Source organism: Ornithodoros turicata, chromosome 6 (assembly GCF_037126465.1).
Source record: "Ornithodoros turicata isolate Travis chromosome 6, ASM3712646v1, whole genome shotgun sequence".
Classification (NCBI taxonomy): Eukaryota; Metazoa; Arthropoda; class Arachnida; order Ixodida; family Argasidae; genus Ornithodoros; species Ornithodoros turicata.
This window is the reverse complement of record NC_088206.1, coordinates 287,945-315,520: the sequence shown is the minus strand read 5'-3', so window position 1 is coordinate 315,520 and position 27,576 is coordinate 287,945. Positions and strand designations below refer to the sequence as shown.

Genomic DNA, 27,576 nt, shown 5'->3' with positions numbered 1-27,576 from the left:
GCGAAATAAATGTGAAGCGGTTACCGGTTCGCGAAACGGTCCAGATCAAATGTTTACTTCAAGCAAGCAAGCCTCCACAGTGCGAATCATGCAGCGGGTCCACTACGTTTGGAAAACTTTATTTCGAGATAAATGGGAGCGTTCAGTATTTTACTCTGATAAAATCCTTGAAAACACGAGCTAGATTCGTGTTTTTGGAGTGGCGCTGCGTACGGTGGCGGATGATTAAACAGTCCTGTGTCGTCCTTATTGTTTTTAGCACCGTCTTAGCGATTTTATCGTGTGTGACCAACAGGCCCAAATTGGTACTTTATTCAAATCGAGCGCTTTGTCACAAGCCGCACATTAGCGAGGGTTCAATGTAGTTTCCTTACAGCATACAATATATGTTTCCTTGAGCCGGTTCGTCGCGGTTTTCGTTTTTTGGGACACCTTGAGCGTTTGCCCTAATATGTAGTATTTCTTGTTCATCAGATGCTTCTGGCAATCGTAAGATTTGCTTCCAAGCTCGCTTCCAAGCAGAATACAACGTATATACCGCCAGCTATGACAGTCTGCCGTCCCGCACATGGCCTAAGCTACAACGTACTGATCGCTTTGCCGCTGTACGACAGCTGTCAGACAAATTTATTCTTGGAGAGTGATTATGAAATCACAGCTCACTTGATTAGGCCTATCACGTTTCAATTGCAGTATCGGTCAATTAAAATTTTCAGCTCCAGTGAACCGGTTTGAACCTTTAATTTTTGTGCTCTAAACCCGAACCTCCCAAAATAACGGTTACACTTCTTGGTTTGGAGTGACTCACAAAACAGGAGTTCTCTTCTTATTGTGGTCCAACGAATAATACCTTCACGCTGTATTATTGCACTTGGAGACTAGTTTTTTTTGGCACGGCTTGCTGCTTTAATATGACGCCTGACATGTAGAAAATTAGAATACAGTGATTCATTTCTAATCTTATGCGTATACCACCTGGCTTGTTGCTCTGCAGGATAAACACCCGATGACTGTGACCGCAAGTTTCTCGAGGTTAATGAAAGCATCTGCTTATTCCATGGGCAGTTCGCGCCCTCTGTATTACAGTTTGGTCATGCATGTTGGTTGTTGCCAAAAACAGGCACTTGATTGTCGCTCAAAAGCAACCAAGTATCTAATTCGGCTCGTCGAAAAGAAAAAAAAAAAGTATGTGCATTATTATTTTCAGCTCCAGTATTGCGTACGCGTATATTCAGTAACCTAAATACGCACTTGCATAGCAAGGGACGGGGTCAGACAGTGTTGATTTTAGTTTTATTTGGTCGTCTCTCCACAGGCTTGTCAGAACGTCAGCTATGACATTCAAAGTGAATCTCGATATGTGATTACCGGTAGCAGCTCATAAGAACGCCCATAACCACCAAACGCTCATATGCACTCAAAAAGAAGAACTCACTATAATGAGTCGGAGGGGAGAAAGTGCTCATAAGCACCGAAAGACGGGGTGTGTCTCTTTTGCAACGGGATCTGAAAGGGAGAGGAGGAATAATGCACACGTGAACGATGATATACTTTGTTATATTTTTGCTTCTTTCTCCAATTTTTCATTTGTCTCAATTTCGGTTACATGTGCTTCTGTTATACGTGTTATGTGTAAAGTTCTGCGCTTTCGGTTTCTATTTTAGGGTGAATTCGGCCTTTGTTTATTTTCATGAAATCGGTGTTTTTTTTTTTTTTCTTGCGTGTACATGGTTCACCCTGCAGTTGCGTCTCAGCTTAGCTTTAAAACCGATACAAAATTAATCCCTCTAAGACGTCACAAAAGGAACACTTTGTTGTGGTGGCATCTCAATCGTGAGAACAGAGCTCATTTAAACTTATCGTAGTAGATGCCGGCATAATGCTGCACAAGAACGCCCTCTATCGTCCTAATCTTCCTTGGACATTCATTTGTATCCGGCGTTTTTCGGTTAAAACCGCAAACGCGGAACCCTAGTTACAGGTGATGCGGGGGTAGTGAAGTAACGCACAGTCGCACGAAAAGAGATATTCGAGTGCAGCAAGACTTTTCAATGCAGTCATCATTTAGAGCTATACATTTATCCTAACGGTGAACCATCCTGAAGAATTCCGGCTGTCGTACCTTGATCCACGATCACACTGCGTCCCTCGCTACATCATCTGTGGTGAAATCTATAAATTCGGGAAGAAGTGAAAATCGCGCAGCGTCAAGAGCGTTATTGTGTTGCAAGATTCTCAAACAGGACACACACGTCTTCTCAAGTGTTTTAACGTCTCTATGTACCAGGCAGAGTTGACGGCCGCTTCCAGAGACCATGTCACGTCCAAGTGTTTGGCATCCCAGTTCACCCTCAATATTCGCTTCCGATGCGCGAAATTTTTTTGTCCACCTATCCACAGTGGTGGGGCGCGGACAATTGCTCACCTCATTATAAAATACCTTAGAGCCCAACCTGGGATTTTCGTTTCGTTGTAAGGGTGCCCTTGCAGTTTTCCCCCCGATTTCAACTCCCCCGTCTGATATCCCCCAATCAGACTTGTACGTATTTGGAGTATTGTATTTAAAATACTGTATTTTAAATACAATTTGCGGTATTTTGCTACTCTACTCAATACTTTTTGTTTTGTGTATTTGTACTCTATTTAAAATACATTTTATGGTATTTTCTACTCAATACTCTAATTACATATTTTGGATCTCCCTCTCAAACTTTCTGTGTCTCGTCTTTCCATTATCTTGCGTGTTCAGTGGAAATTTCCTGTGTCCCTCGGACTTGACCCGGACATTGGCCCTTCTTGGAAGTCTCCATTTAGAGATCTTGCCCCGTATGTACTAATCCTTTGCGGATGAAGGTTCTATTATGTGTGCCCAAGTGTGGTAACGCCGAATTCTGACCTCGCCGAGCAGGGACCTGCTAGAAGTTAGATTTGTTCTGGGTCACATATACTTAGTGAAGTAATATGATATCTCTTTGTCATCTTTCTGGGACTTCTGTTTAGATGACTCCTATCATACAGGGATGGCTTGCATGGTACGCGGGTTTTAGGTTATTCATGCCATATAGCGGCGACTCGCCGCATTGACCAGTGACTGGTGACGTTTTGAGTTCAAGGATAAATAGTATCTTAATTGTATTTCAAATACTTTTTGAAGTATTTCGTACTCTATCTTAATTACTTTAATTTTCATGTATTTATACTCTATCTTAATTACATTCTAACGTCAGTATTTATTATCTTATCTTAAATACATTTTTGAGTATCTTGTACATGTCTGCCCCCAATACACCCGTCGCATTTCCCCAGCCTTACTGCAGTGACCTGCAAAAGTTGTAACAGAAGAATGGTTTCGGAGGCTAAACACTTTTTTGAACGTCGAGGCTAAAGCGTCAGGTATAGAAAAGGTATACTAAGGGTCATATATACGCAGTATAGCTGACCACTGATGACATCACTCGATTAGATACCGACGGCTCAACCGCTAAATGTGTACAGTTGACGCCCAGCAAAAGTTTTCTTTTTGAAACGCAACCCATGCAGGAACTGTCACGCGCACACAGGTTCCCAAGCCTGTTTCAAGGAGTGTCACACGGTGTCTTTTTAGTGACACTCGGCAGAAAGTGCAGTAACGATATAGTGAGTTCCCCACACTCGCTCACTTCACTTCGGCGGTCTGAATGTGTAACCTCGACAGCAGGCTTTGAGGTAGAGATAAAATATTGAGGAAAAGCAACAACCTGTGGCAATCACAATATTTTAATATTTATATTATTATTATATTTTATTATTTAATATTCTATATATATATTTAAGTATTTTCAACAGAGTGCTTATTTGATTTAAGTACAGTGCAGACATTGTGCCGAAAGAACACGTAATTACTCTCGTTAACAGCCTATTAAAACGCCAGCGATCTGGCCGCGGCCATATTTGAAGCCAATTTGTTTAACATTGGAACAAGTTTTACGGGAAGTGTTTCTAACTCAAACAAAAAAACATTTTTATGACAGAATTGTGGCGTACGCCTAGAAATTTTGCCGCCATTCATTCTCATCTATCGTCATTGCCATCATAATTTAGTGCATGTAGCGAAAGTGACATTCGCTTGAGGGGAGTGAGCCCTTGTGAGAGGCGTATACCTACACTCATCTTCGGCTACCTTCATATCCCTCCAAAAGTTTCCCCTGGTTGAGGCCCTTTTCTAGGTATATTCACGGCTCGCTTTTCTTTCTTTCTTTCCTCTTTTAGCTATTAAAGAAGCACACTTCAGTCACTACCCTTTTTCCAAACCAAAGCGGTTATCCTGCCTATTAAAATGTACCCTGCGACACATGCATAAATATCGCAGAATTCTATTTTAAAAATGGCGACCGTGCGCAACTAGCCGCCCGTGTCGCTTTGACGTCACTACGGTACAGTCCGCTGACTGATTTACGTAGTCTGCCGCACAGGAGGAAATGCGAGAGAGAAAACACACACACAAAAAGAAAAGCGGGAAACGCCGACCCCAATTGGAGTGCGGTTGAAAGGTTGCGGTCGACCCCGATTGAAACCGTAATGACATCATCGATTGCGTTTTCGTCCTCCTCCTCCTCGTTTCACCCTGCAGAGCGAGTTGAGGGGGAACGCGCTCGTTGATGTTCGGGTGCATTTTTATATGAAAAATATTGCGCAGAGATAATTTTTTTTGTATTAGTGGTCAAATCAAGTCACATCCTTTCATAATGCGTAGAAACAGAAAATATTCGAGATGGCTTTCTGTGCTCCTTTAATCCTAACGTTTTTCGACGCCATCCACGGGCACTCACCTTTCGCAAGAAACGGAGCAGAATCCTTCAACTGTTCTTAATACGTAGGGAACTCAATCTCGCATACACAAACCAGATTGTCTGCTGGAGACATGAATGTCATGGCCTTTCGCAGATTCAGCCACCCAGAGAATTTCCACTTCCCGTATGAATAAGCTATGCAATCACACCGCAAAAGGCAACGCAAATAAGCTTCTCACCGTACGTTACTACAGAAGTATACATGATATACACGTTGAAAAAAAAAAAAATCTTCCGGATACATATGCGAAACAATAAAAGATGACAATCTGTCGTTTGTACTAAGCGTGTACAGCTGTACTCGCATATGTATGACAACTATATACAGAAACGGCTCGAAACGAGCTTCAAGAAGCAAGCTCCTCATCAGATGCACTTATAGATTTTGAAAGTTGAGTTATTCATTCATTTCCAATAACGTAATATATTTATGAAAATAATGGCGCTGTTATTATATGCCACGAAACGTAACAGTTGGATGATACGGTCCGGGATCCATGCATAATACGTTGTTTTAAACGCGTTGACATAGCGGGCACACTCGGCACCATGGCAACGGCAACCGAATTCAACGATCCTTGGCATTTTTGTGGCGGGCGAATGTAGCTACAAGATGACAGCACGCACACGTTTTAGTCAGTGTTTGGAGTAACTCGTTATTGTAACTATAAGCTACTTTTTCCGGTACCTTTTAACTTCATTTTTTAGCTAACTTTGTCAAAGTAACTTGGGGTAAGGTCTGCAAAAATGGCGAGCTGCATCCTCCTTCCCTAATGAGACGTCAGCCATGTACGCCGGTCTTTCATTAGGTGAACATTGCCATTTTCATGCCTCAATACCGGATCGCGTTGCAGAACCACTGTTGGACTCATCTCCTGAAATTGGCTTGCCAATACTGGACCGTTGTTGGTCCAATGGTGGCACGCTGCCTGACTCTCCGCGGTGAATGCTACAAATTCTGTTTTGGCCGTACATCAGGAGGCTCAGGTGACGCCCATCATAATGACGAGCATGCAGTGTATTTATAATGACAGAGGGCACTGTGTACAGCAGGATTAAAACTTTGCGCTGTTCTACGAAATGTGCGTAGAGACTCGTGGAACCTAATTCGATGCCTGCTTTGTGCTCCGTTCAGGAACATTATTACGATATCAAAATCATCAAATGCCTCCCTACAGAAGCACATAAAGATAGGCTTGTTTCAATTATAGAAAAATCAACCACTAAAAACCGCGTATTAGGTATAGGAAAACTCGAAAGTAACTCGTTACTTTTCCAAATTAGCTTATGTACTTGAGGTCCATTTTCGTTACCTGTAACTTGGCTAATAACCATTTTTTGCGCAGTAACTTAATTGGTAACGAATGTTTTGTTGAGTAAGTTCCCCGCGTGCGATTGTGCATTACTCGTATATTACTTTCGTGAATTTCGCAACGCAACATGATGATAAAAAAAATGTACCGCGTGGCATCTGTCGGATACACATCTGTATTTCTCCGACCCAGTATTGTCAAATAGGCAAGCTGCTATGTACATACTAGGCAGCATGGGCTTTGGCGTTTCTCTGGTCCAGCGTACCCGCAATACACGCATTACTTGGCAAATTCGTCCGACTAAATCGAATCCGACGAGGTCCGCAGCGCAAAAAGGTAAACAAAAGCAAGTTCCATATTTTGTTATGTACGTTCAAGTTTTCCAACTACAACGCATTCGCACGCGACGCCAGATTGTGGCAAGCATGGGGTTGGGATCTAGGAAATGTGTGAGACCATGTCAAGGCAGTGTAGGAAAAATCGTCTCCGGAGTAATCGTCCCCGCAAAAAGAAAAGTCGTTTTTGTCAAACGGCGCTATAGCGTAGAGTTGCGCGCGTGCCCAACTTCCCCCCTCCAACCGCATGAACTGTCAAAAGCAAGCCTAAACTAACCTAGGACCCGGTACTAACCTAGGTTCCCACCTGGGACGATTTCCAAAGTGAGGGTCTGGTTCAGCCACTGGGGCCCAATGCTGGAATATCAGAGTAAAGGATAGCATTGGTGGTTCGAGCTCTCTTTCTGCTATGGGCGTGCGCAGAGCCATCGACGCTAAAAGTGGCACGCTCCGAATGTCACACGACGGACGGCATGGCGAAGCCATGCATTTATCGCGCGGTACGGAATAATGAATAATCAGCATCGAGGTCATGGGGCGCGCACAGCTTTACGAAGCTCGAATACATTTCCCGTCTGGAAATGTGCATGCCATCCTCACGTTTCATGGAGCGGAAATGGGGTTCATGTACATGCTATAAACCTTGGCGTTGTTCACGACAAAGATTTATGAAATGATGATGATGATTGGTTTTTTCTGGCGTAAAAGCAACAAGGGTCATAGAGCGCCAAGACAGTGGTAATATTTATTTATGAAATGAACATTTATATAAATATGTACGCTATTGCAATCGAGACATGGCAAGTTTTACCAGCATTAGTGGTGAATGAAGGTAGAAAGGCGATAAGAAAGCCGACACCTATAATAATATCGTCGTACAGAAGCGAGTGCTAATGAAGACTCGACAGGAATGACTGTGTCACTCGGAATACTGTAGATCGTTCAAGATCGTAAAGTAAAGCTTCAAGTTTTGGAGTTCCTATACAGCGATACGGAGCAGTTTAAAAAGCGAGCAAACAAACAAAAATTCATGATTATTATTTTTTAATTCCGTGCCACGAAGCAACTGTGGCTGTGAACGGCGTATACAGACGTCCTGGAACGACTTTAGGGGGAACAAGTGTCTGCGCAAAGAAAAATCCGCTTCCCGAGTATGATCAGTCAAGGGAGCAACGAAATGAGACTGGCGACAAGTGGCCGTTACTATCACTGATTGACGTCAGCAGGGAGTGGCCCCTGTGTGCGAAAAAGCAGATTCTCCATCAGAGCCGGGCCCGCGGCGCTCGTTTTCACCAAGCCTTGTGAATGACATTTCAAACAATATAATACTCCTACTCTGCAGTTGAAATCAAAATGTTAGAATATCACTTCCCAGTAGTGTCAACCTCTGGTTGCCTTTTACCACAACTCGGCCAAGGTTTTTCTGAGATCCGCGGGAGAATAAAGCTGCATTAGTCTGGAACTGGAAGCTGTGGCTGCCCCTTCTAGATCAACTCGAAACTTGGCTTTCGACTGGTAAGCTGAGCGATCTAGCTACGACCATCGATGTTACCATCATCTTGAGTTGTATTTGCTCGTAGACATCAACGAGTTTTGTTTTGGACAGCGCGGCGATGAGGCAATCAATTTGAATCAACGAAGAAAGGCTCATCTCATACGTCGGACATCTGATGCACCTTAACTTTTTTAAATTTCGTGTTAGCGCCACGAAGAACAGCAGGCATCCTGGGCCGACTTCAGAGGGAACTGAACATTGTCGTTACCCTTTAAGGCTACGGTCTCACGGTAGCCATCTTGAATTTACTCAGGTTCGCATAATCCCTTTTACAACAGGGCAGACATCCATAAAAAGAGTCACAGGCGAGTCTCCAATCCAAGCTCTTATAAGAGGAGCGAGGAATTTGAGTCAATGCTGGGGGGTTCGTCTTGCGGAGGCGCCACTTGTTGGCTCTGGCTTCGGTTGGCCATCCGCTGTGTTTGGCCGGTTTCGGTTTCGAGACGGGGTCTGCCGGCAGTCTCGTGGAGCGCCCTTGATTTGATTTTGGAGGCCTTTTCCCACTTGAGGAGGACTTTCTTCGTGTCGTTGATCTGGGATTGGGAGCTGGGTGATGCCTCGAAGCCCAACATGATGGCGATAGGGATTGGTGTCTTGGGCACTCCGTCTTCGCGTAAGGCCGGGCAAGTCTGCAGGATGTGTTGTATGTCCTCTTCTTCTCCGGTGTTACATAGGGTACATGCTGGGTTTGCGTTTCCAAAGAGTTCGCTGAGTCGCTTTTGTGTTGGGAGGGAGCCTGTACGGGCTTGAAACAAGAGGCCACTTGCTCTGTCTCCATTGTAGAAAGTTTCGGGTGCCGGAGTTGTCTTGTTTTCAGAGTAGATGGTCATGCTTCTTTTCTTCGCTGTCTCCGAGTGCCACCGTTTCTCTTCAGTCTGGGTTAGTTCCTTCTTGGTTGCATTGTTCCACTCGCGTTCGTTCCTCGCTTTGTGTCTGGTGGTGTCCTTGCTATATGTGCGGTCAATTTGGCTGATTTTTTTTATCCAGTGCGTTCGGGTGCCCCTGTAACGGAGGTGTCGGAAGACTCGCGTTATTAGGGTGTCGTTTGGTCTGTGAATGAGACGTCCAAGGTAGTTTGTCTTTGCCCGGGTTTCTCGGAAAGAGTAGGTAGACCAGGCCATTTCTCCTTGAATGGCGGGATTTGGTGTGGCGAATGATCCCCCGAGAATCCATCTTCCAATCTCGCGTTGTTGCCGTTCAAGCTGGTCCGTTGCCTGCTTGCTGAGGCAAATGACGTCGTTCGCGTATGTGGCACGGCGTAAGCTTTCCATATCAGTCTTCCCACGTCGTATGGCTGGTAGGAATGGCGGGCTATATTCCACACCTGGCCTTTTTTCATGTTTGTTTTCAGGATGAGGTTCTGTTCATGTTTCTGGAGGTATTCCTTGCAGTTTTCGATCGTAATACCGAGGTACTTGTACGTGTCTGCATACTGAATATCAAATTCTTGCAGGCGCAGCGTGGGTTTGTCATCGGACGGTCCAAAGTGCATGATATTTGTCTTTTCCCGGCTGAACCGCATGCCCTCATTTTTGGCATGGTGCGTGCAAATGTCCAGGAGTTTTTGCATGTCGTTTGCATTGGTGGTTAGTAGCAAAATATCGTCCGCAAAGGCAAGAGCTGTAATACACGTATCTTCAGTCGTTCCGTTTGTTTGTTGTGTGTGCATATGGATTCCTTTTCCTGACGAATGCAGTGCCGCGAGGAGGTCGTCGATGAAGATGTTGAAGAGTGGGTGATAGAAGGCAACCCTGCCTCAGGCCGACTTCTTGTTGAATCGTTTTTTATGTAAAGTTCCCGATGTGATATTTGTTCGTGCAGTCCCTGTATAGTTCCTGGATAATGTCTATGATGTCTTTTGGTAATCCCATTGATCTCATCTTTGCAGTGAGTATGCTATGGGGCACAGCGTCATATGCTTTCTCCAGGTGGAGGAAGGCAAGGAACAGATCTTTGTTTTCCATTTGCGCTATTTCTATGATTTGAGTGAGTATGAATATGTTGTCGCTTGTTCGCCTATTCGTCCGAAACCCGTTTTGTACGTCGGATAGTTTTGGGTCGCATTGGTATTGTAGTCTTTCCGTCAGAATCGACGCGAACAGTTTGTACACGTTACTCTGCAGCGCCGATATGAGTTGAATTCCTCTTTTGGCTTGCCTTTCCCTTTGTGAACTAGCTGGATATTTGCCACTCTCCATTGCTTCGGTATGCTTTTGGTCTGTAGGATATGGTTGAAGCACATAGTCGAGTGCATTGGGTTTTAGGATCTTTACGAGTTCGTTTGGGAGATTGTCTGGTCCCGTTGCCTTTCCTAGTGCGAGGCGCTTTATGTGGCGCTCTACCTCGGGTATGGTGATTGGTGGTGTTGGGATGAGCTGCTTGACTGGCATGTGGGAGTCTTTGTTGGAGTTGTTTCTGTTGGTCGCCGAAGAAAGCCGTCATAGCGTTTACGATATCAGTGGTGCTTGACAACCTATTTCCCTCTCTGTCGTGGAATCCGGGTTCTGTCTGTTCGCGTCCTGACAAACTCTCGAGGTATCTCCACAAGGACACGGACTTGCTACGGCGGGGCGCCACCGTCGCGGTTTCCGTGGATGACCCCGTTAGGGAGAATCGCGCGTGGGACAGCTGTCCCACGCGCTGTCCACGCGCAGAGAAGGACGCAATTGTTATGATTCGAGCCTATTGTGATAATTGCAGTTTCATTTTGTTAAGTATTATAATAATAACGAATACAGTTCTATGACATTTGACAGCAGGGCTCCTTGTCCGTCGCGTAGCGAAAAGATTGCAACGAGACAGCTGTTGTACGAAATGCCGCAAGCGTTCATTGTACACGCAACTATACAAATAATGCAACTCCTCAGCACGAAATTCAGCCAAACGGACCAATATAACCGTACGATCAACAAAAATACACGCGGCAGGAACCTGCGGATACGGAATCACGCACGAGGCCAACGTTTCGTAAGTCAGGGAGGTCAGAGAACCGCTACGTGATCAGCACATAGGAACCCGTGCCATCTCTCGGCAACCTCTTGCAACGCAAAGCTGCCGCTGGTTCCAAACGTGTACGGCAGATGGCGCTAGTCACCACATTTTCTGCGTTTCTGTGTATTTAGGTGTGCGATTTTGAACCACGCTAGTTTATTTATTATTCTTTCATTTGCGATAAAACTTTGGACATCACTCCTGTTGATAATTACCCGCCCGCTCAGCATATTTTCAGCCGAGAATAAGTACAGAATAGCCTTTTACGGCAAGTGTAAAAGTAGCGTTTTTTTCTTCTTAAATTTGATAGGCAATAATCAATTAATGACGCTTTACGTGAGTAAAAACGTTCTTGACTTTCCTCTGCATACTGTGCAACGTCACTTTGAAAAAAAGTTGACAGCGCTATCTCTTTTCTTGTTCGCATCATCCTTGACTGAAAAACACCAAAAATGGAAGATATGGTCGTCCTTCTCGCTTTATAACGCCACAGCTGATCGTCACATAAAGAAACGAGTTCTTGGCTTAGCTTGCCCAAAGAACAAGCTTTCCAAAGGTACCAACATATTTCACGTAAGTTGCCGAGAAGCCGTGTAACCTTTGACTGAAAATGACACTTTTCGGTGTGATGAGTGGGACCGTAGCCTTAAAGACGTGTTGAGCTTCTTCTGAGAGACTTTGGTGCTTCGCGAATGAAAACTTTGAATGGAAAATACAAGCTCCTTGTTCTACACGGCGAATGTGTTTTCGTGTTTGTGGGTGATGTAGGCACGGTAGGTATGGTCAGTGATGGTGGTGCACAGGGAGCAACGAAAAAGGAGATCTTCAGGTGCCTCAGTATATAGGCGGTTCCGGGGGAAGAAGCATTAGGCCAAGTCTCTTTCAAGTTTATGGAAAAACTTGGTCCTGCTTGTTCTCGTTTGGGGGTTTCTTCATGACACTCACTCTATCAAACCAGGCAGCAGCATAGACATGTTTGATTGGGATATCTCGGATATTTACCTTGATTTCGCAAAGAGAACATTAGTGAGTTTTAGTAATGCGTACGCATTAATAAAAACTCACCGATGCGCCAGCATGCCGTTCATAACTAACGTGAGAATTCGTGAGTCTGTCCCGAATAACAACATTCAACGAGGAATTGGAGCCATTTAACCAAGATATGTCAAATCAACTATAGCTCTTGGGGACAGATCTGTAACAGAATTTTAGACCTCTAACAAATCTTTGCATTCGTTTCGAAAAAGAAAACAGCTTTCCAATCGCCAAGTTGTGCTCCTGTAAGATGAAATATTTGTTGCTAGCCGAAGCGTATATTAAACGTAAGTATACGTATATAGGGTGTTTGCTCTAACGTGTCCAGCGATGAAAGAGAAACGAGCGCTACTTTTCAGCTACTTGACTAAGAAACAGGTGGTAGTAGTGAAGCAGTACCTGTCGCTTTTTTTTACCGCGAGATTTAAAGCGAGCTTTATCGCTCGCTTTAAATAAAATACTGGGTGACATTACTCGATGAAAGTAATGTGGCATAAGTAAGCGAGGACTCTAGCTTGCTCCGAACGTTTATTGAGGCGATCCAGTACGTCCCTATCTCATTTTGGATATTGTCATCCACGCTCACCAAGACATCTGGAACAGAGAAAAAACTGTCCAGAATTGAATTTCGTGCGAAATCCGGTCGGGACTGCGGTGCACCCTTTTCGCGAAGCATTCCTCTTCGTTTGGTTGACGGCGTACTCACTGAGCGAGGGATATATTTCACCGAAATGTCCTAGTTCTCATATAGCCGTCTTGTCAACCTCCGATTACATTCTGAGCACAGGTGTTCGATCACCTTATTCTTGCGTTTCATCCTTAATGTGAACACTACAACATAGGCGTCACTACCATGTCGCGTTCCCGAAATTTGCATGTTTTTCTGCAGCTCCCTATGCAGGCCTATAAGGCCTCTTTCCGTTTACAAACAAAAGACGCCATTGTTGTGTGGGCAACCACACGAACGCGACTCCCGATTGATTCAGGTGTTGTCGAATCGTAATTTCTGGCAAACTGTGTCAAATTACATTCATTGTCCCGGACTTTCTGTTAATTTGTTGTGCCCACACCGGCCATGTGACGTCACCCGCGGAAACTGGTCGATCTATCTACGGAATAAAGACGGGAACCTAACTTACCTAAATTGTTCACGATAACCATGTTTTTTCCGTATCCTATAGTGTAACCATCACACAATAAGATAGTCAGGTGCACAAAATGACATTGTTTCTCTGTGGGATTGGCTGCATAGCGCTTTTATATGGTATATCCAACGATTATGTGTCTACCCGAAAGATAAATACAGAAAATCACTCGATTAACTAGAATCATGCGAGAAATACGTAAGAAACAAATTTGCGGAAAGGTGTCAGTTTAGATGTGTGCCTATATACTTGATTCGTGTTAACTCTTTAGTATTTGCAGCGTGTATCCCACCTTCTGAGCTGTAATTCGAAATGGTAAAGTGGTTGGATCAGGCAGTTGATCAGCTGTGACACTATAGAAACCCGCGTAAGCGGTGACAAAGGGGAGCCGGTCGTTCATATATTGGACGGGTGGGACGTGTCTTTGAATGCGCGGCCCATAAAACGGTCGTCAGTACTTGCGGTGCTGTTCCCCGGAATATTTTTCTTAAAATCGGGACATTACTGCGTGATGCTCCAGCGGGTGGTCGTAACCAATTTCATAGGAATTCATAGCACCTTACACGCATGCTCATATCCCATGACAAGAGAAAATCAACTTTGCACGTGTTTGTCAGCGATCGTGCAAGCGGTCTCGGTAGCCGTACCCCCGACACCAAGTTCCAAATGCGGGGCAGGAAAGCCCGTCCTTTGTATAGTTGCCAGCCTTTCGGTGCATATGAGCGTTCCGGGCATCGCTTAGGTGCATGATCAGCTTCTCCCCTCCTGCTCATTTGCACCAAACGCTCAAAACCACAAACCTTTCTTCGGTGATGAGTGTTACGGTGTGGTACTACAAGCTTGCCTCACACGATGCAGGTCTCTATACCCATCTCGCCGAAAATGCATTGCAGTCGCCGCTGTCCTTGACCATGTAGGGTCCATCAATGGAACGATGACCCCTAAACCCTCTCGGGTCGTTTCCTCTGCGTCGACGACTATGCTTGGTTGACTGCTGACAACACGGTGGCGCCTGTGGTGCAGAGCCGTTTGTCTACTAACATGGCAAGCATATCGGCTAATATCCCCTGGAAAGGTTCTGCCAGTCCATAGTCGACAGCAATTTTCACTTTGCGAGGACCGGATAAAATCAATACCGAAGCGGTCGAAAATCTCGCGTGAGTTGAACACGTGACGGCCCCTGGACGACGACCAAGTCACCAAGCTCACGCCCCATCAGAAGCTCCAGTTCTATCGGTAACGCCCTGGAGTAAAGCCACGGGTTAGTTGACAAGTTCCCCAGCACATCCGGACATTCCATCATCGCCGATCAGGACTCATGTAAAGGGACACCATCTCCTCTATAAACAAACCCGGAAGGATGGCCTGCTCATGCTGTTCACACGGGATGCGACACGTGCTTTGCCGAAAATTTTCAAAACCGAAAACGACATGCCAAGCAGTGGAATCCGTGCGAATGGTTGTCGGCGTGTGACATGGCTTTGCGTTGAAGCCGTTTGGATGGGATCAAAGGCGACGGTGCCGTTCTGTGTTGACGAGGGACAAGCAGGACATGTGGTGGAACTGCTGTCAGAGCAGAGGCATCATCGCTGCAATGCAGGCGTCCACCAGCTAAGACGCAGGCCATTTTCAAAGCCAGCACGGAGAGTCTGTGATGGCTATAGCAAGGGGCGCCCGTATATATGTAGCCCGAATATTGTCCAGATAATGGCTAAACATTTATTTCCAATAGCGGAACTTGGGCTCCGGTGGTGTCACCATGACCTTTCTTCACAGAGACTGCGCTCAAACCTGTGGCGTCCGTATGTCAAGGGTCCTTGGACAAAGACTGCCAGCAGTTCCGTCAGACGATGCTTCAAAGACCCAAACGAACAGCATCATTCCAGTGACATCTTGTTTGAGCAGGTCACACTACTCGAATCCATACTGTGTGGGACCACCATAGGTGACGACGGCCGTCTCCTCCAAGGGTAGTGTACGACGTACGTTGAACGTCCTCCATCATTGTAACGGTCCAAGTCAGAGCCAGTAGCAGGTTGACAAAGGTACAGATGCCATTGGTCTTGCGTGTGTGAACCAGAGTAGGGAGGGCTTTTTGGAGTGTCGGTCTAAGTGAGTGCAGACACAGGGAGGCTCTTTCGATGGCAGCGCCCCCTCGCGTGGTACCACCGTGAAGCAGTGTTGTGACGGACGATGATTCATTTGGAAGTGCCTACATGGAGAGCTGGTCGTTTTCATGCAGAAAAAGTTGCGCTTCAATCTAACGTGCCTCGCGTTTTATCGGTCCGTTCGTTTCTAGGCTGAACCCACACCGGCACACTACACTACGCTTCACGAAAACGACCAGCTGAATCCGCTAAAAGAAGAAGAAATGTATAGTATGCTGCCATAACAGCCAAGTTGGTGAGTGGCAACGTGCCGTAAAGTTTTCTTCCTTCAAAAATATGGGTTATAAGCAGGAACGTCGTCGACAATGGATAGCGTTTGTACGACGGTCGAGTACCCAAGAAAGCTCTTTAATGACGCAACTTCCTGTTTCGAACTTGCCACTCATTTCGTGCAGTTAGGTTTTTTGATGGATGCGGATTTTTAACACAGCAGCTTGCATGAAACAATTACGAAGTACGCCGTGCTCAGAGCAAGGTGAATGAATATGATGGAACTTGGAGCTTTCTGTGTGTCAGACAACGGTGTTTATCACTTCTACTCGGACCCAAATATCTCTTCATGCAGCGAAGACCGGCTATTCGAAACCTGGACTTCCTTCTATAATACACCTTGCATGCTAATGCAGGGGAATATGGGAACATTTTTGTCGCGGAACAAGCAAAAAACGTCTTATTTATATCCTGAAGCAATCTTAAGCAGCATATATATGTGTGAATAGTATGCCTCAAGCTGGGGAACCAGTTGACTAAATCTCATCATCAGGTTAACAGATCACAAAGCAACGAAAAACGACTGTTTCTGCTGCATTCATAATGTATAGGGTTGCCCAAGATAAAGTTCGAGGTTTTGTAATGACAATAAAACAAAGAATACGGCCTTTTCGCAGCTGAACTATGCATCGGAAGACGTATCATCCACTAAAATTTTATGTCAGTACATTCACTCCGTTCAAATTAATGCGAATAATTCGTGAAAAAAAAAAAAGAAACGCCGGCTTCTTAAAATTTTCTATGGCCATACCTGTGTAGTTCAGGTATGGCTGTGTAGTGGTGCTCCTTCCGATGGATGGCGCCGCAGTCGGCGTTGCTGACGGTATTCAAACGAGGGACTTTCTATGTCTTTCTTTTTAATCTAGACAATTTGGCTAGATCTTCTCCTGTGGTGTTCTCCACCAGCTTTGATTCAAAAAGGATGGGGCGAGACTGAACCTGAACGACGTAGAGAACAAAGGAAAAACGTGATGTCGCGGTTTTTCTGCAGACGCCTTGTCTCCGTGGCATCAAATGGTTGGCCCTAAAAGGGTCATTTTCGAAATGCAAGTTTCTAGTCTTCTAGTCGTTCAGTAAAGTCTGTATGCCTCAACACGCGCGCCGCGAACACTAATGAGCGACGGAGTTTTCGTTGGTACTCCTTCAGTGCGTGCTCTCGCATGCCATCATCAACGGAGCGAAACGCTTACACAATCCTTTGCCCCGACAGTGTTGATGGTGCCGCGCCCATGGGTTATTTACGGATCAGTATCGGTAGTTACGACGATTTACGTGGCCATTGAGATGAAAGTTCGCCGCGTCACTATACAAAATGAACTCCATGAGGTGTGCTGTCAGCAATGTGCCGCAGCTCGCTACTGCAGAACTGCACACGGCGATCGCGATCTCATGACCCCAGTTCGTGAAGCATTTCAAGTTTATACCGAAAGAAAGAACGGTCTTTGAGGATCCTTTCCACGTAGTTCTTCCTACGCCGAACAGTCGCGTGGTCCTGATTGTGGACATGCCAGGACGGTCTTCAAACGTGCCCGTTGGCGGGTTCGTCTGTCCGTTTTGTGTGAGTGAAGCGCTTTGTCCATTTTTTTTATGGTGTGTTGCGACAGCGCAGGTCGGTCGTAAGTCGCACTGAATTTTCTTTGCACGAGCGCAACACTTCTTAACTCTGTACACCAAGCACTACGTTTGTGGGCTCCTCTACAGATGAATACACAGTAAACAATGAGAAACCAGTGAAAGATAAGATGAAAACAAGTGCACGTCGAATTGCCTTCATATTCACGCGTTCGCGGGTTTACGCTCCGGATATTGCAATCATTCCTTTTTTTTCTTCTTCTTCTTTCTACGTACAAAATGACTTTACAGAAGTTTTGCGCATCAAGTTCGACCACTGATCTCCATGTATAAAGGCTGGATCGCGCATGGGAGAGGGGCTCGTGGGGGAGAGGCGTGCCTTCGGGCCGCCATGTTGGTGGGCCCTAAAGTGCTGTGTGCGCCCATAGAAAACAATGGGAGGCAAGAGAGATTGTCAGTATTTATTGCGCTGCAAGCATTGATCGTTGTTTGTCATCACACAATTTTGTAAGGTGCCAGTATACTGATGTATCCTAACAGTGTTTCACAGGTGTCCTGCCGTTCGATTCTTAATTACGTTATGTTTTGCATTCCGAAACTAGACGATCACTGCAGTGCAGCGCAGGGGATTGTACTACAGCACGTTTCCCAGCCAATATTTCAATAAGAAACGACGTGAGGTTAACAACAACCATGTATATAATATCCCGTGCTGCGTTCTGGACAAAAATTGTTCCATAAAGAACGGTCCGGGAAAGGATATATTCGCATGGCAGAAAGAGGTCGTTCTGTAGAATTACAGCCGTTGTTTTAGCCGTGTATGCGTTTAGTATGATTTATATCAAGCATCAAGCTTGATATAAATCAATATCAAGCATCAAGAAAGAGTCCTTTAGTAAACGACAGCGGTTCCTTGCCTCGCAAATATGGACACACCGAAGCAGCCCAAGTAATTACTTCACGCAATTAGATCACACTCGTTAGGACAATTAATCAGGTAGTGATGTAAGCTTAATCAATTAAGTTACTTAGAAAGTGGTAACACCTCCTTGAGACACAGGACTTCCTTTTTTGAAGTACAGCCCTTCCCGTTTGTTTGCTTCTTCCTTCATTTGTTCTGATTATTTGCAGGCGCGGTTGTGCCAAACTGAATGTACTTCTCCAGCACTCACATGCTTTTGCTAAATACAACTGCAGCGTGAGCAAAGCTGCTTGGGGACGGGGGCCTGCTATCCAGTGCTGACTTTGTCATGCTTGTTATGTGGAGCATGTTCCAAAAAATGCAGCTCCACATATGGTCTTCAAGTTGCAACAGGACTACTTGGAGCTTGAAACAGTTGTGATTTTGTCATTTTGGCCCTCGTGTACCCCGTCTGTGAAACGTAAACAAAAAAGTCTAACACGATATGCTAACACGATTTTGTAATGAAGATCACTGATGATGAGTAAAGAAAATATACAAGTTCAAGTTTATTCAGTATTTTATATCATTCATTATATTATTCAACATTTTATGTCAAGGTTATACAACATCAAGTTTATTCAAGTTCAAGATCTATTTATTGCACTTATGCGTTTCAGGATACAATGAACGCGTAGGGAGGTCGCAAAAGACTACATTTATTCTTTTGTGACCTTGCTACAATGACAATATATATTTTAGGAATGACAATGGTCAGGTACGCTCTCTGAATTTGTAGCACTCAATTTTATGTTGGAATGAGCAATGAATAGCAACTTCCCTCCTGCTATCTTCTCATATATGCTAAATTTTAAATTTAATGTGATCTAATATGTGATAATCTAATAATAATATATAAGAATAGAATATGTGATAAATGAACGTCACCAACAGTAGATGTAAACAACATGAGTAGCCAGAGAAGTGCATTCTCAATAAATAATTTTCTTCTTATAGCGTATATGTGCATGCCTATTAACTAAAACAATTATCACAGTTCCCTGACAAGTTTTAATTTCTGATGGTGTACTGTAGAGGCTGCTTAGATCTACAACAGTTCATGCAAGGTATTATATACTGTGAATGTCTTTAAAAATCCCATGTGACACATATGCCTTTACTTTCTGGAGGTGCCGTGGTAATCAAAGTTTGTGGGCATTACGCAGGTTCTGCATCCATTTCTTGAGTATGTCGAGGCAGCTGTGAAGTAACCTGTATTGATGATGATTATTCCAATTTTTATGGTGCATCGACAACAAAGGAAATAATACATCAGAACATTGGTTTGGGTGCAACCAGTTAAAAATGAATATGCTGTTTAATAAATGCATTGAACAAATGTTAAAACATCAGTTTAAAACATGGTTTACAATCTCTGTATCTTCTAAAAATTGAAAAGATTAAAAACTCTTCTAAAAAGAATTGTAATTATTATATTGCTGGGTGAAGGAGCCTAAAGTGTAAGGTGTGTTTCTGATGTGAACATGTAAGAAAATATGCAAAATTGAGAGAGGCTAACCACAGTGCGTGCACTGAGGTGGTTCCTTCCTGTAAAGGAGAAACCAGTGGATGAGGAACGTGATACTTACCTGTACACCCAGCCGTATCACACTGCACAGATTATTCACTGGGTAGCCCTCATGACGAAACCTGTATTGAGAGACCACTTTTGCCTTAAAAACTGCTACAAATAGCACGACACATTACAAATCATTACTATCTAGCAAGCTGACGATACAGCTCAGACACAAAGGCGTTATTCAAGTCGCGCCACACCACCGTTACGTAAGATTCTTTGTCACAAATCAAACCAAGGCACAAAACAATACCAATACGTGAAAAAAGCTGACAATCTTGGTCTCATTATGACGTAATACCGAACTTGTGCGCGAAGGTAATTCAAAGAAATGAATGTGGCACTTGCTTCCGCAGAGAACACCGTGTACCATGCTAGCAATGAATGCAAAAAAGCGCTCGAGTGCTCGCACATATGTTGATGACAACACTACCTGTGTAGTGTAACATGTTCTTTCAAGCATATTATGCACTCAAACTGTATTTGCCGCCGGATAAAATGCAAGTGTGCTCGATTGAACGTCGGAAGAGCGATCAAGCAACCTGCATCCAGTGCTCGTTTTGGGCAAAAAAACACTTCATAATGGTCAACTAAATATACAGAACGGACGCCTGTTTATTCCTTGATAAAGCATTACTCACCTGTAGAAATTTAGGCCCTGTATCCTTGACAGTACGGTTGGTACGACCGTAATTGCAAGAAGTTGCCATGATCGCTGCGGCGGCTGTTGTGGGTACAGTAAGATGGCGACCGGTTTCTTCACGCTCGCGCTCCCTATCCGCGATCCAGCCTTTTACAATCGAGATCTGTGAGTTGGACACACCCAGTTGCTTTCAATCCCGTCCGCAACGCCGCCTCCTACTGCGGCACCATCTAGCGGAAGGAACGAAAACAGGTGTGGGCCATAGAAAATGTTAAGGAGCCGGCGTTTTTGTGTGTGTGTGTGTTTCTTAAGATTTCACGAATTATTCGCAGTAATTTGAACGAAACAACAAGAACTTTATTTTGAAATGGAAAGTGGGGAGGTTCATCGCCACAGGCGATACTCTACCCCATTGCTGGTTGGAATGGGTGAATAAAATAACGAGCCCCTTCATAATAACAACCCAAGTCCGATGGTGTCCAGAAATGTCAGAAGAGCTTTGAGCGTAGATCGTTGCTAGGCTGGATTGGGCCAGGGACCACCAAGCAACTTCAATAGGGAGAAGGGGCGAGAGTCCAGCTGACTAACGATTTGGTAATCTGAACCAAGTGATACGTCTTTTGGACCGGAAAGGCCATATTCTTTGTTTTATCGTCATTACAAACCTGGAACTTTATCTTGGACAATCCTGTACATTCTGATTTGCACTTGACTATAGTATTGAGCTTTCCATCGTCATATTGGAGGTACTGGAAGTTGCCGGTCATGGGTGCACCGAGCCGCCACTCCAGAGCGGGCTGACCGCACCTTCCCCCCTCCTTCCGGTCAAATGGACACTTAACTTGAAGCAAATTCAAGATACAATAATACACGCTTTCTGTGCTAAACAATCTTCTTTGATGTTCCATCCGCGAAAACTTGTTCCCGGAGTTAATTTTACGTGTTTTGCATTGCGGAGAAGATGTCCTTTCTTCAAACCAGAGAAGTGGCCAAAGCTGACGCCACACGTACCCGTACGCACCAAAACTCGACACACGAGTGCGACGAGAGCGACCGCAGAGCCGTCTAACTGGTGCACTGCGCAGTCCCAGTGGGGCCCACAATGTTTTTCACGTGCTGGCAACAGCTTTCTGGACGAGGGGTATCGCACTGAGCGGACGCGTGGCTACAATCTATGGCAGGCGCTACAAACCACTCGGCGGTTCTCTTCGACGAGTCCAGAAATTGTCTTGGGCGATCTCGACGTCATCCACTATGCCTCTTAGGATGTCTCTGCCCTGCTCGGTCATAGGCCTGTTGCGCTGGGCCAGGTGGCGCAGCAAACCTTGTGTGTCAGCGCCGCTAGTGGCGACCTTTTTCAACACACGGCCGCTCCCTAGCAGACGACACTCAGTCTACGCTGGCTAACTTGCTGTGGTGTTATCGTTTATCATCTGTTTTCCGGACAGAAAAAAGTCAAAAGGATCGACAAATTCTTTCTAAAAACGTCGCTGAAACATGTGTACAATGTCTTCCACATGTCTCTCCAGGAAGTTGGTCCCGACAGACTTTGGCATATGCAGGGCCTTCGAATAACAACCATTGGGAAAGGTTTCGCCCCTTGTTGCTGTGGGAGCTCACCTGTCGTTGATATCGGATTCGGAGTTTCATTTCCTGGGGACGGCGACGTCTTGCTACCTTCGTCGTCCGATTCGTCCCGTTCTCATCTTCAGTACAAATCCAAAAATAGTATCTAAATACAGGAAATATTTAAATAGACTGCCCCAACATATCACAACATAAAGGTTGCTCCTTTACATGAGCCAGGATGATAAAGGATTCTGAATATCACGGCAAATGGGAGACTATCCGCAGCTAAGCGGATTATCTAGGAGGGTCGAGCCGGGCGAGGTATGGCGGCCACAAACGAATCATTTCGAGAGCTCGAGATGCAGAAACGTGGCGCCGCAAAGAAGGTCCCACAACAACCTTCGTTATCTCGTTCGCCACTTATATTTTATTGTTACATTCATTTTTCGTTGAACAAAGTTGAACATTAGGCGGTACATCTTAAATGCGCTAAGAACCAAAAATGACAGAAACAGCAAGGAACGTCAAATCTGGGAGGAAAGCTTTAGGGGAAATAATATCGGGCGCAATGTTGTCTCAGTCCAGTTCTCGTGTTGTGTCATTGTGCATATGTGTGTCATATTCTTCAGCAGTTGTCAACTCTCTGGCAACTGTATCCTATTTACAATGGACATGGCCTCTCTCTATACGGTCATACCTCACACAGAGGAATTGTCAGCGCTACAATACTTCTTGGACAGACGTTCAGTGTTAGATCACTTTTGTTAGTGTTTAGGGTTTGTTGAAGAATGCTTCGTCACCTACTACGATAAGCCCAAACCTGATTTCTTCAGACGTTACATGGACTATATGTATATTTGGTTTTACAATCATGCTATCTCTCACCGAGGTCCAACAGTTTATAGATGCGTTTAACAACTTCCATCCTGCTTTGAGATTCACGCACGAAATTTCTAAGAAGGCGGTTAACTTTCTTGGCCTTACTATATCAGCTGCATCCTCCACGCTACAAACTACTATCCATTATAAAGAGACTGATTCGCACAATTATCTCTCTTCCTCTTCGTGCCACCCACGGCATGTTGAAGACGCTATCCCTTTTCCCAATTTCTACGGCTCCGCCGCATCTGTGTGTTGATTCTTTCTTCGAATACTATAACCCCCCAACTTGAGGTCTATCCTTGTCCATACCGCCTCAAAACTGTCAGTACACAAAATGGAACTTTCCCTTGCCAGGGACCCTCACATGCACTCATGTGGGCCCGAACCACCACCGTCTCCATATAGTTCCAATGCGTCTGGTCATTCCACATGCAGAACCGCTAACGTACTCTACGCTATATCTTCTGTTCCACCTGTCCCAACGTTCTCTATATAGGTGAAACCGAACGAAAGCGTCATGAAAGGTTCCGGGAACATCGTCGACTCCGCAACCACAAGATAACCTTGGTTTCTAAACGTTTCTCTAGTCTCTATTGATAACATTCGCATGCCTGAAGGGCATGCTGGTGAATGCCCGGAGTCTGTAGAGGCTATAGGGGCCTCATACTGTATATTCGCACGAGTGACATTCCCCAGAATACTCCAGTGGAAGATACGAAAAATGCAATAGTTTTCTGCTGTCACGTGCACTGCTAACCATGTGGAATGTCCTGTGACATAGCCACATTCCGTAGCAGACGACAGCAAAAGACGCTCACGGTGTATTCTGCCAAGTGTCGTCTGCTTAGTGCGCAATACGCCTAGGGTTGCCACCAGGCCGGTTATTTGCTCGCTCTGCCGGTTGCCGATAGGAAGGTGATACCGGCAGCCTCAAGACCTTTCATATGGGCTTTTGCGGGGTTTTCCCTTCAACATTCCACTACAGCTTGAATAAATCTGGAGCATAGACCCAACTCCGCAGTCACCATGCAGTTCTTTCCTTAGTATTACACAGGAACATATGTTTCCTCGTATTATCTTGAGCTCTCTCTCGTTCTCTGTGTGTGCTCTTCCACCCCTCATCCACTTCCCTTTCCCGCGAGCCTTTCCTCCTCTCCCGCAGCCGGTATTTTTCACTACGAAAGGTGGCAACCCTAAATACGCTGTATATATGCCGTCACCGTGTGAATGCTCGACATAACACGGGGCGGAACTTGGGCTCCGTGAACAGTTTCTTTTGTCAGGATGTCGCTCGTGTTATGCGAATACATGTGTAGAGGCGAACGCGAAGACAGCTACAGGCGTTCATCGAAATGGGGTACCCTCACCATGTCCGAGAGCACGCACCAAGAAATCGCAGGAAAGCAAGGCTGCCCTTTTTACCTAACTTGACAGTACATTGAGAGTAACGAGCGACTCTTTACAGCATTTAGTACTTGTGACGTGTCCCGTTACCGGTATGACGGAGCATAAAGTCAATGGGTATTACAGGTACCCGCAGGGAGGGAAGGTTTATCGACAAAATTTTGATGAAAGTCGACGATTATTTCAGCCGGCCCAGCACACTCAGCAAAAGCCAAATGAGGGAAAAGCATTTGTAGCACTTAACTAATCCTCTCCGCCAGAGTCTGTACCCGTCCCCAGAGAGAGCTGGGCACAGAGCAAATATAGCAAGGCGAGCTGGTAGACCAACTTCATACTAAAAATGCGCAAGTTTGCGCAAACAAGAACGAACGACACAGAGGTGCTCAAACCCAGCAACAACATTTACTTTACACAAAACTGACGGTTATTCGCTTTGTCTCTACCACAAAAAAGACAGAAGAATAACAAAGAAGGGAAGACTTCCATACTAAAATCCTAAGATTGAGGAACATAGAATGGCTCGAACCAGTAGTTTATCCACAATCACAGATATGGCGGGATCATCATTACAGCTATGTCATACAGAAAAACATTTGAGGGGCATTGACGGTTCTACATAAATCACTGGTTAGAACTATCTGGTTAATACCGTCACATATGCTACTCAAATGCTTTACAAAGCTGAGTATTTACTTTTTTGCTTGGTACTCAGCGTCTTGAAAGGAGCAAGGAAGGACTCGAAAAGCAAATATGCGAGGAAAAGCAAAGATTAGGGCTACAAGCCCCATGATATGCACAGTGTCCACCCTAACGTGCACCGGGGTCTAAAAAGAAGACGAAGAAGAAACAAACAATACACGGTGCGTCATAGGCGAACGAAAACTGCCGAGTAGGTCCATTCCTTTCACCTGGCACCTCCTGAACTAGTTCAAGAAGTGCAATACTATCGCATTCTGTTCGCCATAGACCTCGCATGTATTTAAGAACTGGTGCACAACCAGTGCAGCACTTGTGCACCACTTTTCTTTCGAAAAAAATGGACTTACGAAGTCGCGCGTTCCGACCGCCTGTATTAGGCGCAATTAATTAGCCAACTTTTTCATTGTTCGTCTTAGGGCTGACATATGAATTCGAAAGTTGTAGAGCGTGTCGAGAAATACCCATCGCAATTGTTTCCTACCCCGTACAACTTTTTCCTCGAAACCCGAAAGAGTAGCTCGATTTCAGAGCTCTGAAGCGTACAGAACTACTAGCGTGTCTCCCATGAAGCGGCCTTCATGCGAGCTGGGCCATTCCAGCCGAAACCAGCCAGAGGTGTAGCTCGGCCCTCTTAGATTTCGCTGAAAAAAATTGTATGCATTCCCTTATGGGTGTGTATGTAAGATATAAACTTTCTTGAGCGCCTCGAACTTGGCCCAAACAGGAAAAAGTGTTGTCCGTTCTGCGCTTTCTTCGTCTGGTCCATCTAGCTTCACAAAGAGCATATATGGAACGAGAATAAATCCGGTGACGTCGTAAGAGCTCAAGAACGGAGCGCGTTTTAGGCCAAGTTTACGATAAATTTTTGGCAAGTTACCATTTTCTCAGGAGCCCGAGATTATTTATGCTCATAAACTACTGTATGGAGATTCGCTTCACATAAAAATTTGAAGCTGACCTGTGTTCATTGCTTAACTAAGCAATCGAGAATATCGAGCATTCGTAAAAAAATGACACTTTTCAGATAATATTTTCACATACCTGAAGCCGTCTAGGGAGTGAAACAAATCGTGCCATTTGTAGAACAAGTCGTCTCCTGTAACATATTGAAAATGTACAGGTGTATTTTTCCTTAAACGAGAAAAAATATTTTCTTCCCTCACCATACTCGTTAGTTGAGGTCTTCTAAGCAGTAAAATAAATGTGCCTTTGTGGAAAACCCCCTCTTTCATAACATTTTCAAAGTCTACATGTGTATTTTTTCATAAGCGAGAAAAAAAAAAAAAAAGTCGTCAGCGCATTCATATTCCATCTGTAAGGTACCATTATCACCCTTTGAAGGAAATTCGCCTTCTGCTGTTAGTTCTACTATGGTTCTACCGCGAGTACTCAAGGCCGCCTCTTCGTAGCGGCTTCGTCGTCGTTTCTGGTTGTCTGACTCATGATTCATGACAATGTTACGGTACACACCATTCGCCACTTGTTTATTGAACAATATCCGAGAAATGTACTACTTCCCTGATGGCACGTCGTAATAGAAAAAGAGAAATTACAATTGCTGCTGTTCCTCTGGTGACTCAACGCCTAGGCCGTACGGTTGGAGAAGAAATTGCTAAATGTGGAGCACAATGAGGCATGCTCCATCCTGTTCAGGCATACGCAGCAAAAACGTCTACTTACAGTGAAACAAAGACAGCTAATAACGAATGGTTTCGCGTTCGGACGTGTTCTGAGTCAATAGCTATGCTCAGCTGGCGCAGTGGAAGAAAAATGATGATAATGGTACCTCACAGAGCGGATGCAAATGCGTTGACCAAGTTCTTTCCCATTTAAGAATAAATACGCCAGGTCTGTTCTTGAAATGGTGTTTCATTTCCCAGACGACTTCAGGTATGTGAAAATAATCATAAATGTCGACGAATCTGTTACGAAGCAGCGACTGTAAGTTGGGTGAACTTAGCGGAACAGCAGAAGGGTAATAAGACGGGATGCAAGTGCGCTGACGAATCTTGTTTTCTCGCGTGTAGGTTTTCAAAATGGTAAAGGAGATGGTCACAAAGTTATCACTTTTTACTTCCTAGACGACCTCAACCAACGAATGAACTGCAGCGGAGTATATTGGGAGGGAAAAAAACATTTTTTCTCGTCTAAGGAAAAATACACCTGTAGATTCTGAATATGTTGTTTCACTTCCTAGACGACCTCAGGTATGTGAAAATACTACCTGAAAAGTGTCATTTTTTGCCAATTGTGGATATTCACGGTCGCTTAGTTAATCAATGAATATAGATCAGCGTCATATTTTTACGTGAAGCGAATCCCCATACAGTAGCTTATGAGCATAAACAATCACGGGATCCTGCGAGGATGTTAACTTGCTGAAAATTAATCGTAAACTTGGCCCAAAACGCTTAAACTCTCGTTCCATATGGACTTCGGTAAGGTAGATCGACCCTTCTCCTCTAACACCAGGCAAAGAAAGCGCAGAAATGTCGTCTGTATGTGTCAGAAGGACGTGTGGAACGGACAAGACTTTTTCATGTTTGGGCAAAGTTGGAGGCGCCCCCAATGCTCAAGAAAACAAATTATTGAGAAAAAAAGTAAGTTTATATCCTACATACACACCCCT

General features: G+C 44.8%; 1 protein-coding gene across 9 annotated transcripts in view; it reads left to right on the top strand.

The window, feature by feature from the left end:
• Positions 1-27,576, top strand: part of LOC135398741 (3',5'-cyclic-AMP phosphodiesterase 4A-like) — a 50,617-nt gene that overhangs the window by 2,401 nt on the left and 20,640 nt on the right. For 5 of the 9 annotated variants that reach the window (XM_064630134.1, XM_064630137.1, XM_064630138.1 and 2 more), the window contains exon 1: positions 17,131-17,199. The exons of the other annotated variants lie outside the window; for them this stretch is intronic. In XM_064630134.1, coding sequence (XP_064486204.1) covers positions 17,146-17,199 — 54 coding nt within the window. In that variant the 5' untranslated portion in view covers positions 17,131-17,145. Of the gene's footprint in view, positions 1-17,130; positions 17,200-27,576 lie in introns of those variants that run through there. 9 annotated transcript variants of the gene reach the window in all.